This window comes from Fukomys damarensis, unplaced genomic scaffold (assembly GCF_012274545.1).
Source record: "Fukomys damarensis isolate Sample0158 unplaced genomic scaffold, DMR_v1.0_HiC HiC_scaffold_20, whole genome shotgun sequence".
In the NCBI taxonomy this organism is placed as follows: domain Eukaryota; kingdom Metazoa; phylum Chordata; class Mammalia; order Rodentia; family Bathyergidae; genus Fukomys; species Fukomys damarensis.
The window spans coordinates 17,619,897-17,632,190 of record NW_022900932.1 but is presented as its reverse complement, the minus strand read 5'-3'; the positions used below and the strand labels follow the sequence as shown (position 1 = coordinate 17,632,190).

Here is a 12,294-nt window from a genome sequence, read left to right as displayed (position 1 = left end):
ACACACCTGTTCCCAGAACTCAGGAAGGCTGAGGCAGGAGGATCACTGTGGGTTCGGGATCTGCCTAAACTATATAGTAAGTTCCAGGTCAGTCTCAATTACATAGTGAGACACTACCTCAAAAAACCAAAAAAACAAAACAAAACAAAAAAACCTTTTATCATCTGTGAGAAAAAAAAATCTAACCAACCTTACCTAACTGCATGAAATTTGAGATAGTAATTAGGGAAAATACTTGAACTCTTTCTACATGTTTGACAGCACAGAATTTCTTTTTAACATTTTCAAATAAAAAACTTGAGAGACTATAAAACTTTTATTACATAGATAAACTTGGTAAGATTCTTGTATTACAAACAAGGAAACTCAGACACTATTTACCTATACAGGGTCAGTCACAAGTGTAGTCTATAAAAGAAATAAAACTAAAAATCAGGCCTCCTAATTCCCCAGTCCATTGTTCTTTATACTATAATTGTGTTAGCCGGGGATTTAGCTCAGTGGTTCTGTCACCTGCCTCTCAAGTGCAAGGTCCTGAGTTAGATCCCCAGTACAAAAAAAAAAAGCAAATGGTCAAGTAATTGTCCTGTCTTCTCTCATAGCAACCTATTTTTTCATTATATCTGAAGAGTCAAGCAAATATTTTACTGAAGTATAATTACATTGGCAAGCAAACTTTATTTACTTTTACTCTGAAAAATAAAAAAGAAGAGAAAGTAATTACTTGACGATTAGACAAAGAGAAATGAATAGACTGTAACACTCTGGGCCTGACCAGGTAGAACAGTCAGACAGGTAAGGTACAAAGCTTTGAGATCTCTGAGACTACACTAAGATGGCATACAACAGCAAAAGAGAAAATCTAAGGCAGATAATTACCTTAAGAGAATTTACTTTCCACCTGCTCCTTTCGAGCTTATCTAACCAGACATCAGAACAAATATTGGACAGCTCAAGAGTGAAGAGATGAAAGTATGATCAAAAATTGGATGCCATTCAGTGTGTAAATTAAGAACAAAAATATTGGGCCGGGGATTTAGCCCAGTGGTTCTACCATCTGCCTCACAAGTGTAAAGTCCTGGGTTCAATCCCCAGGACCAAACAAACAAACAAAAAAACCCCAGGAATATTGTGATTCAAAAACAACATACCTAGAACTCTTTTACTTGTGGAAGAAATTTTGCTTTATAAACTAGAGAAAAGCAACTAGGGTGATAAGGTATCTTGTCTCAAGTGAAAAAAGCAAACGCTAAAGGCTCTTTAGGTGAAAAATTGATGAACAAGTAGAAGGATCATTTGGTCCATGTTTTCTCTAGGCAGGTAAATAATAACATGGTTATTATTTCTATTATCACTATCCCATTTTTTTAAAAATGTAATTGAGATTCAAAGTGATAAGGAGACTTGCCTAATATCACAATGGTAAACTTAAAAAATGAGCTCAGGCTACTGACCTCAAATATGAACTGCTAAGTATTATATGTTAAAAAATTATCAGTACAGCTCCAACAACCAAAAGTCAAAGTTTGTGTTAAAAAAAGTTCCCTTACCTGTAGTGCACTGTTGAGGAAGCAGCTGTTTTGCCCTGGCTCATTACTGAGGCCTTTGCTTGGGGCTATGGAGGTTGAGCTTCGAGGAGCAAACATTCCTTGAACACTACCACGGCCCCCTGAAAAATAATTTCTTTTCCAAGACATTATTGTTCACATTTAGCCTGAAAACACAGAGAAGGCTTTGTATCTTTTTGGCAGGGAATATCCATCCATCTGCTGAAGTCCTCAAAAGAAAGAAAATCCAGAATTTAGTGAGTTTATGTTGAAAGACTTTTGAGTTTACAACCTTCCAAACATCATATAATCAGCACAAGGAATTCAGACACCCTCTTAGATCCAGCACTGTCCTTTACTTGCTCCACTGTTCAAAATATAACATGGCATAATACAAGCATAGAGAAGTGCTCAAATATTACTTTTTTCTGTTTTTTGAGAAAAATGCCTCCAAAAAGTCCTGATGGAACAGATGCAATCTTCAATTCCAACAGCTTGCAGAATCAAGGCAAGACATGTTCTTCTGTCTTGTTTATAATGCTTCCTATGGACTGAAGATTTTTCTAACTGGAAGGAGAGGTACACAGATAAGCAAGGATACAGCACAAACCTCCTTGCCCTCTATTACCTTGTCCCATCATCCTCTGTAGCAAAAATTCAAGTGTTGAATAGCTAACAAAGATCCCACAAAGCCAAGAAGCTTGCTTGGATTATCCAGGGTGGTGGTGGTGGTAGTGGTTGCCGCCACTGCTGCTGTTGATGCTCTTTTCTACCTTTATGCCCCCAAATTCTTCTTTTGTCCCAGCCAGACTTTCAGAAAGTCTCTTCTCTTTCTTCTGGAACTAGAATAGCCAGCTGTGCCGGAGAGCTTTAACAGAAAGGAAAAAAAAAATCAAAAGCTTGCGTCACTTAATGACTCTACTGGCTCTGCACTGTTCTGCCAAGATCAACGTTGCCTCACCTCTCATATAAACTTGAAACCTTGGCAAACAATGCCAAAAGAAAAAAAAAATTCCTAACAACAACAAAATAATTTGAAACACTCAAATTTATTTATTTTTTAAAAAAGGTATGAGCAGCTTTACTTTCATGGGAAACATCTCTGATAATTTTCTTGAAAAAAGATGATGTGGACATAAATAAAAGCCAAATACAAGCTTTCCCCAGAATCAGGCTAACAAAAAGCAAACAAAATAAAAAAGAAATCACCAAGTAAACAAACACCAAATCTAGGAATTCCATTTATTTTGGATGTTGTGAGTAAAGCACTTTTTATTTTTTGTTTTTTGTTTTTGTTTTTTTTTTGAGACTATGTAGTTGATACTGACCTGGAACTCACTATGTAGCCCAGGCTGGTCTCGAACTCACAGTGATCTTCTGCCTCAGCCTCCCTGAGTGCTGGGATTACAGGCATGTGCCACCACACCCAGCAAGCACTTTTTAAAAGGTGTTGTCAACATGTATGGTTATGAAAGATCTGTTTAAAGGAGCCTTTATTTTGCTTGGTACCAGGAATCAAACTTGGGGCCTTGAGCTTGCAAAGCAGGTAGGAGAACCATTGAGCTAAATACCCAGCCAGAAAGATGTTTATAGGTGGAAGAGACAAGTTAGCAGTCTTGACAGTTCTTAGTTGAATGTTTCAACCCAGAGAAACACTTGTGAGTAAACCACATGTCCTTACCACTCAGTCCAAGAGAAGGATATTTCTTTTGGCTTGTTTGTTTTTGCTAAAGGATCAGATAGATAATTTGGGTTACAAATAATTTAATCCTCAGATTATACTAGAGAGGGTAACAATCAGAGGCCATCCATCCATTGACCAACTTGAGTAACACCAAAGCAACTACTTTCTCTGAAAGGAAATCATCCAATCTCTAGTTTGTAAGAGTTCTTATAAACTGCCATATCCACTTAAGGAAAATGAAGAACATGAGATGTTAAGTTTCTAACAGTTCCTTAAATTTCTCCCTTCCTTCCCATCATATGCACCACTTTAAAAAAATGTTTTGAGAAGCCGAGGATTTAACTCAATGGTTCCAACGCCTGCCTCGCAAGGTCAAAGTCCCAAGTTTGATACCTGGTACCAAAAAAGAAAAAATGTTTTGACATCTTAATCATGCTCTGGGAGAGTGCCAAACATTATCCACAGCACGTCCAGCCAGTGAAAAAACTGAGGCACAGAAATATTAACTGACTATACAAGACTGCTCTTTCTCTTCTCTCAATTCCCAGACTATTATACTCTTCATAATTTACGAGTCACAGTTAAAATATTTGATTATACACTGTACAGCCAAATTATTCATGTTTTTATTACTTTCCATTTATTTTGTATGGTATCAGTCATATATCCTGAAATGACTATGAAATGAAATAATAAGTAGTGTTAGACATGTGCTAAACACTTACATTCTTTATTTATTTAATCTTCATAATAGCCCTATCAGGTAGATATTAATAGTTAAATTTTGAGAAGAATAAAGTGAGACTTAAAGACATTAATTTGCCCAATTCAAAGCAAAGTGGCAGAGCTAGAAATGTTTGGCTATCACATTGTCATTCATGTATTTTATTACAGTATTCTAAGAGCTCCTATCACAGTGCCAGTCACAAGGAGGCAGTCAATAAACACTGCCTGATGATTAACATGACACCAGGAATGAACCCACATATCCCACAGACCCTCACCTCTTTATACACGCCCTCATACACAACCCACTCAAGGCTACTAAGCAACTTCCAACAGGCTGTGCAACATTCCTTCGGGTCAACTGCTACCAAGGAATGACAAGTAACAAGACTCCAATTTGCTCACAGCCAAAAGGACTTGGCATGCAGGTGGGGTTTCCAGTATCCACATTAGGAGCTTACTGAAACTCAGCCTGCCTGCCCTATGACACACATCTGAGTACAGGGAGCAAAGAGGGAAAAGACAGCAGTAGAAAAGGGATTCTGAGACTCTGAATGAAGCATTATATAGGGTAGGACAGCAAGTTCTCACACTTGCTCTAGGTGTGTCAGAAACTAGAGAAGAGAGCCAAAAAGATCATAGACAAGAAGCAGTAAAAATGGTCCACGAAAACACTGATGACAAAAACATTTCACTTAAAATGAAATATTTATAATACCAGCTGCTAGGAAGGCTGTGGCAGGAAGAATGCAAATTCAAGGGCAGCCTGGACAATTTAGAAAACTGTCTCAAAAATAAAATAAAAAAGGCTAGAGACATAGCTCAATAGTGGAGCACTTGCCTAACATGTGCAAGGCCCTGCTTTTTAATCCCCAGCATGCCTCAAGGGGTTAAAAAAAAAAGTTTAGTTCTAGGTCTAGCATAAATAGCATAACAACTCTCCAATGCCACTTACTGAAGGTATAGAAGAAAATAAATTAAAGCTCATTTCAATACGGCTTTAACACTAGGGATTTTGTTTTGTTTTTGTGGTGCTGGGGATCAAACCCATGCCTCATGCATTCTAAGCAAGTGTACTACCACTGAGCTACACTTTCAGCTATACTTGTTTTTAAAAAGAAAAAAATGGGGGCTGGGGATTTAGATCAGTGGTTCCACCACCTGCCTCGCAAGTGCAAGGTTCCAAGTTCAATCCCCAGTACCACAAAAAAAAAAAAAAGAAAAAGAAAAAACATGAGCTGGGCATGGTGGTGCAGCCTGTAATCCCAGCACTTGGGAGGCTGAGTCAAGATTAGCAGGAGTTCAAGACCAGCCTGGACTACACAGTGAGTTTAAGGCCAGGCTGGACTATACAGCAAAACCCTGTCTCAAAAAACAAAAACAAAAATACCTTTCAGGCAATACACAATTAATTTGGGATAAAAGATGATAATGCTGAGCCGTAATCCCAACACATGGGAGGCTAAAGCAGGAGGATCATGAGTTTGATGCCAGCTTGGGTTACATAGAGTTCAAACTCAGCTTAAACTACGTTGCAAGACCCTGACTCAAAGAGTATGTCTGCAATTTACTCTGAAAGAGTCCAAAGTACAAATATATAAAAAGAAAACACATATGGTAAAGTAAATAATAGTAAATGTTTATAATAAGTGAATCTTGCTAAAGAGTATATAAGAATCTTTGTATTTTATTTTGTATTTCTTGCAATTTCTTTATAAGATTTAAATTGATTTTATAAGTTAAAAAGGAATTTTTACTTCTAAAACATTTTAAATTACACAAGAATTATGTATTATTAGTGATTCAACACAGAAAACATGCTAAAATCATTAAATTGGTAGATAATAACTATGCTAGGATATACTGGCAATCTCAAACTTGGGAGGAGGGTGATGGAAAAGGAAAGATATGAGGATAAAATTGCATGAATACAGTTTCAGCACTATTTCCAAGAAAATGGGAGCTCAAAGCTTAGTGTTGTGGTATGTACCTATAATTCCAGCTACTAAGAAGACTGAGCAGGAAGATCCCAAAAGTTCAAAACCAGCTTAGGCAATATAGCAAGACCCAGTCTCCAAAAAGAGACACAGTTTGATGGGTTGGGTATTTAGCTCAGTGGTGCAGCCACCTGCCTTACAAGCACAAGGTCCTGAGTCCAATCTCGGGTACCAAAAAAAAAAAGAGACAAAGTTTGAAACATAGTATTAACAGTTGGTGTAAGTAGAGTAGGACTAGACTTGAAGATGAAACAGTGTTCAATTTCTATATTTTTTACTTCTTTGTATAATCCCAAATCTCCTAGCACAATGTCCTGAACTTTGTTTTTTTTGGGTCTGTAAAACAGGGACTTGGGCCGGGGATTTAGCTCAGTGGTTCCACCGCCTGCCTCCCAAGCACAAGGTCCCAAGTTCAATCCCTACAGGGGATCTTGCACTTGGGAGGCAGGCACAGTGCCACGGAGCTAAATCCCCAGCCCACATTAATTTTATATTGGGACCTCACAATACTAGAAAGTTGCAAACTACTAGGAATAGGTCTTTCAATCCCAAATTGGGGGCTGAGGTGTGGGCATTCCCCAAAATACAAGTCAATCTTCTTGCTGTTTTCTACAATCCTTCCGTTGGTATTCTCATTGCTTTTCCCCTCATAATTTGAACCATCACTTCTGTACTGATAAGTCATAAATCCCATGAAATCTACAGCCAAATGACCAGCTATACTGTACTACTTCTATAGTAAGTTCAACATGTTCAAATCAGAAATTATCTTTCCTTAGGTTCTTCTTTCTTTTTATTAATGTCATCTCCAACCACCTGGGAGTAAAACCTCAGTAGTTTCTCCTATGCCTCTGCCCTTTCCCCATCCAAGATACATATATCTGTCAATTTTTCCTTCAAAAATCTCTTCTCACTTTTCTTTTTCATTTTTGTTGTCATTGCTTTAGTTTATGCTCCAATTAACTCCCATCTGAGCTGCTGTAATAGGTCAGTCTATCTGATCACCTGTATCTCACCATCTACTTCATATTATATAATTAGTGTTTAAAGTTAATATTTACTTATATCTCTCATTATTTATTTGTATGCATTTTGTACAAAATAGGCAAGAACCTGAATTATTCCTTAACTATCAAACTATGTCAGCTGCCAGCCAATCATTTTTGATAAGACCACTCCCATCTTCCCAGGTCCCAAGAAAGGGAAAGTTGTCTAATCTGACCACTCCTGTTCAACATCATACTGAAGGTTGACAAGAAAAAGAAATTAGAAATACATCAACTGGCAAAGGAAAGATAAAACTATCCTTATTCACAGATAATATTGTTGTCTTTATTCTACTCCCTCCCACTCCCATACCAGAGATCAAACTCAGGACCTTGCGCTTGTGAAGCAGGTGCAGCACCACTGAGCTAAATTCTAGGCTCTTATTCTACATTTTAAAGTCCCATGTATGGTACAAACAAGCTCTGAGAGCTAACGAATTTAGTAAAGTCAAAACTACAAATTAATATTTTAAAAAGTCAACTGTTTCTCAGGGGCCGGGGATTTAGCACAGTGGTGCTTTTGTCCGCCTTGCAAGCGTAAGGTCCTGAGTCCGATCCCTGGTTAAAAAAAAAAAAAAAAAAAAAGTCAACTGGTTTCTGTACACCAGCAATGAGTACTGAAAATAAAAGTTTTTAATATGTAACATATAATTATATTTCAAAATAGGTGAGTGTGGTGGCACACGCATGCAATATCAGCACTTGGGAAATTGAGCCAGGAGGATCAACATGAAGCTAGCTTTGAACAAGAAAAAAAGGTGAAAACAGAGGGGAAAAAAAATAGAAACAAAGCTTTTGTACATAAGGAGGGGAGGGGGCTTGAGGGTAGGAATAGGATAAAAAATAAAATGTATTTTTTTAAAAAAGCTAACCTTGATTATGTAGTGAGTTCAAGACCGGCCTATGCTACATAGCAAGACCCTGTCTCAAAAAACAACAACACCAACAAAAAAAAACTGGTTTCTGACTTCCAGGAAGATGGCAGAGTAGTGAACAGCACAAAAACAGCCTCTCCAAGATATGGTGTCCAAGGTCTGGGGATTTAGCTCATTGGTGCCACTGCCTGCCTCACAAGTGCAAGGTCCTGAATTTGATCCCCAGTAACAAAAAAAAAAAAAAAAAAAATACTGTAAGATATGGTGTCCAGACACTGGAATACAGCAATGTGAAGAAAAGGAGAGAAGTGGGTGCCAAGGACCCAGCAAGGATTTGAAGCAAGAACTGAAGCCCAAAGGGAGAGTGAAGAGAGAGAACCAAACATAAAAGAAGGAGGTGGCAAGTGGCACTTTCTCCCTGACAGATTCAATACTGAATTCTGCAAGAAATGTAGAGAAGACCTAATGCCACTACTTCTCAAACTCTTTAATGAAATTGAAAGAGAAGCAATACCCCAAATTCATTCTTGGAAGTAAGCAAGATACTGATACCAAAATCACAGAAGAATATTCAATAAGATACTGGCAAAGAGCAGCAAATCATCAAGAATATTACACATCATGACCAAATAGGATTCATCCCAGAGATAGTTCAACATACATAAATCAATAAATGTAATACACCACATTAACAGAACCAAGGAGAAAAACCACATGATCACCTCAATAGATGCAGACAACGCACGTGACAAAGTCCAACAAACACTCATGACAAAAAATGCTACAGAAAAATGGAACAGATGGTCTTTATCTCAATCTGATAAAAGTCATCTATGACAAACCAACAGCCAACATCATAATAAATGGACAAAAGCTGAAAGCTTTCACTTTAAAATCAAGAACAAGACAAGGATATCCACTGTCACCACTCTTATTCAAGATAGTTCTAGAAACACTAGATAGAACAATCAGATACGAGAAAAAAATAAAATGATATTGAGAGGAAGAAGTTAAATTATCATTATTTGAAGATGACATGATACTCTATATTACAAGGCCCCCAAAACACAACCAACAGACTTTCTAGAATTACCAAATTTAGTAGCATTTTGTATCCACAAAGTCAACACTTAAAAATCAATAGCATTCTGGTACACAAATAACAAACTCACTGAAGAGAAAAATTAGGGAAACAACTTTACAATAGCATCCAAAAAATGAAGTGTCTAGGAATCAATCAATATCTAGGAAGTAAAAGACCTTTACATTGAAAGCTATAGTACTCTGAAAAAGGAGATCAAAGAGTGTATGAGAAAACAGGATATTCCTTGTTCCTTGGTAGGAAGAACCAATATAGTGAAAATGGTCATACTTCCAAAGCTGCCATACAGATTTAATTTAATCCCAATCAAAATACCAATAGCATATGTCACAGAACTAGAGAAAACAGTCCTAAAATTCATTTGGAACAGAAGAGATCCAGAATAGCAAGAGCAATTCTGGGCAACAAAGGCAAGGCAAGGTACATCACAGTCCTTGACTTGAAATTATACTACAAAACTACTGTAATAAAAACAGCATACTGGCACAAAAAAAAAAAAAGATCAATGGAGCAGAAACAACTACAAATACACTCAACCACCTCTATCTTTGTTTTTCAAAGGAGCTAAACACCATCACTGGAAGAAAGATAGCCTCTTTAATAAATGGTGCTGAGCCAGGTGTGGTGGTGCACACCTGTAATTCCAGCACTTGGGAGGCAGGAGGATCGCTGTGAGTTCATGACCAGCCTGGGCTACGTAGTGAGTTCCAGGTCAGTCTCAACTACATAGTGAGACCCTGTCTCAAAAATAAATAAATAATAAATGGTGCTGAAAAAACTGGCTTTCCACATGCAGGAGATTTAAACTAAACCCATACCTTTCACCATGCACTAACCTAAAATTGAAATGGATCAAAGATCTAAATATCAAAACAGAAACATTAAATCTGCTGGAAGAGGGAATAGGTAGAGTGCTTGAGGACACGGGAATAAGCAAAGGCTTCATGAACAAAACCTAGACCACATGGGGAATACTTCAAAGAATCAACAGCTGAAATCTCATTTTATTAAAAAGCCTTTGCACAACAAAAGAAACCACCAACAGAGTGAAAAGAATCCAGTGTGGGAAAAAAGTTTTGCCAGCCATTCCTCAGACAAAGGACTAATATCTAGAATATATAAAGAACTCAAAAATATCAGACCTCTAAAATATAAAGACCCAACCCAAAAATGGGTATCTGAAATACATACTTCTCAGACCAAGTAGAAATGGCAAATAAATATATGAAAAAGTGTTCCACATCATTGATAATTCAAGAAATGCAAATTAAAACAATGCTGAGAGCCGGACAGGGTGGTACATGCCTGTAAACCCAGCACTCCTAAGGCAGGAGGATCGCTGTGATTTCGAGACCAGTCTGGGCTACATAGTAAGTTCCAGGTAGGTCTCAAATACATAGTGAGACCCTGTCTCAAAACACACACACACACACACACACACACACACAAACAAAGCAATGCTGAGCTTCCATCTCACTCCAGAAAGGATGGCTATTAACAAGAAATCAGCTGATAACAAATGTTGGAGGGGATGTGGGGAACAAAGAAGACTTCTCCACAACTGAATGTAGACTGGTGCAACCAATGTAGAAATCAGTGTGGAGATTCCTCAAAAAACTAAAACTAGAGATTCCATTTGACCCAGCTATTCCCCTTTTTGGTATCTTCCCAAAAGAATTAATAGCATCACACCAACATTTAGAAACAGCACTTTACTGTTTCATATTAATGAAATACAAAAGGATTTCTTCAAAACAGTTATATAAATGCAGTATGATATGATGTCATTTTTCTCAGGCCAAAGTAATAAACCAGGCTCCAGCTGTAGTCAGCCTAATTAATTCCCACTGTATTTCTCACCAACGAAGTCAGTTTCTCTAAGTCTGTTTCTGAGAAAGCTCAAACAGTCATTCAAATGAAACTGCTTGGCCATCAAGAGAGATGATGTCTGAGGGCCGCAGATTTAGCTCAGTGGTTCCGTGGCCTTCCTTGCAAGAGCAAGGTCCCGAGTTCAATCTCTGATATCAAAAAAAAGAAGACAGAGACGACGTCTGTAAGGACACTGGACCAGAAGAACCTATTATTCTAAGGGATAGTGGGGTAATGAGGTCCAGAGACCTGTAGCATAGCAGACTACTATGAGTAAGTATTAAGAATAACAAAAACTATACAGGAATTGTTCCTACAAAGCATAGGGGACATTTGATGAAACAAGGTGCAAGAAGCATAGAAGGAGACAGATCTTTCAAAGAAATATACTTCACAAGAACTAAAGTTTGATGAGATCTCCAAGTAGATGCAACAGAAAACTCTATGGCATTAAAGCAAATAATAGTATCAAATTATCTTCACCAAAATATTTACTAACTACAAAAACAAAAAAGTAACTTTAATGGAAAAACTTAACAGAAACCACCTTGACTAAGCAATCAAGATCAAAATCATCAGTGACAGCCACGTGACTTGGTGCACACCTGTAATCTCATCACTGAGGAGGCTCAGGCAAGTGGAATGCCACAAGTTCGAGGCCAATCTAGGATACAGAGTGAGTTCAAGACCTGCCTAAACTACACAGTAAGACCCTGTTTCAAAACAAAAAATGACTAGTGATTATACATTGGGATAATGAATACCAACATCATGAATGTCATATTATGACTGAGAAGGATACAACATTATTTCTGTGGTACTCCTGCCTAAACTACATAATCTCCATTCATTCATGAGACAAAACCAAAATGAGGGTCATCTGACAAAACAACCAATATTTTCTAAAAGTATCAAGTTTATAAGAAACAAAAACTGAGAAACTAAACTGGGTATGGTGACACATGTCTACAATCCCAGCACTCTGAAAGTTGAGGCAGGAGGTTCATCAAGTTTAAGCCCACCCTAGGCAATTTAGCAATTTAATGAGACCTCGTCTCAAAAAATGAAAAAGGGGCTGGGGATTTAGCTCAGTGGTTCCATGGCCTGCCTTGCAAGCGCAACGTCCTGAGTTTGATCCCTGGTACAAAAAAAAAAATAAATAAATAAATAAATAAATAAATAAATAAATAAATAAAAATAAAAAGGGCTGGGATTTACTCTGGGTTCAATCCCTAATAACCCTCCAAAGAAAAACTGAAAAACGTAAAAGAATGTGGGAGACTAAGAAAAAAAAAACACCTGCAGGGCGTGGTGGCACACACCTGTAATCCCAGTACTTGGGAGGCTGAGGCAGGAGGATTGCTGTGAGTTAGAGACCAGCCTGGGCTACATAGTGAGTTCCAGGTCAGTCTCAACTACATAGTGAGATCCTGTCTCAAAAACCAAAA

The 12,294-nt window shown here is 37.7% G+C and overlaps 1 protein-coding gene across 12 annotated transcripts in view; it reads right to left on the bottom strand.

The window, feature by feature from the left end:
- Usp54 (ubiquitin specific peptidase 54) overlaps nucleotides 1-12,294 on the bottom strand; it is a 117,461-nt gene that overhangs the window by 67,754 nt on the left and 37,413 nt on the right. For 11 of the 12 annotated variants that reach the window (XR_004518250.1, XM_033766538.1, XM_033766533.1 and 8 more), the window contains one exon: nucleotides 1,551-2,415. Coding sequence is in view for 10 of the 12 variants with exons in the window: in XM_033766538.1 (XP_033622429.1) it covers nucleotides 1,551-1,697 (147 nt within the window). In the remaining 2 variants the exon portion in view is untranslated. Of the gene's footprint in view, nucleotides 1-1,550; nucleotides 2,416-12,294 lie in introns of those variants that run through there. The other variant, XM_033766534.1, reaches the window with a different exon arrangement.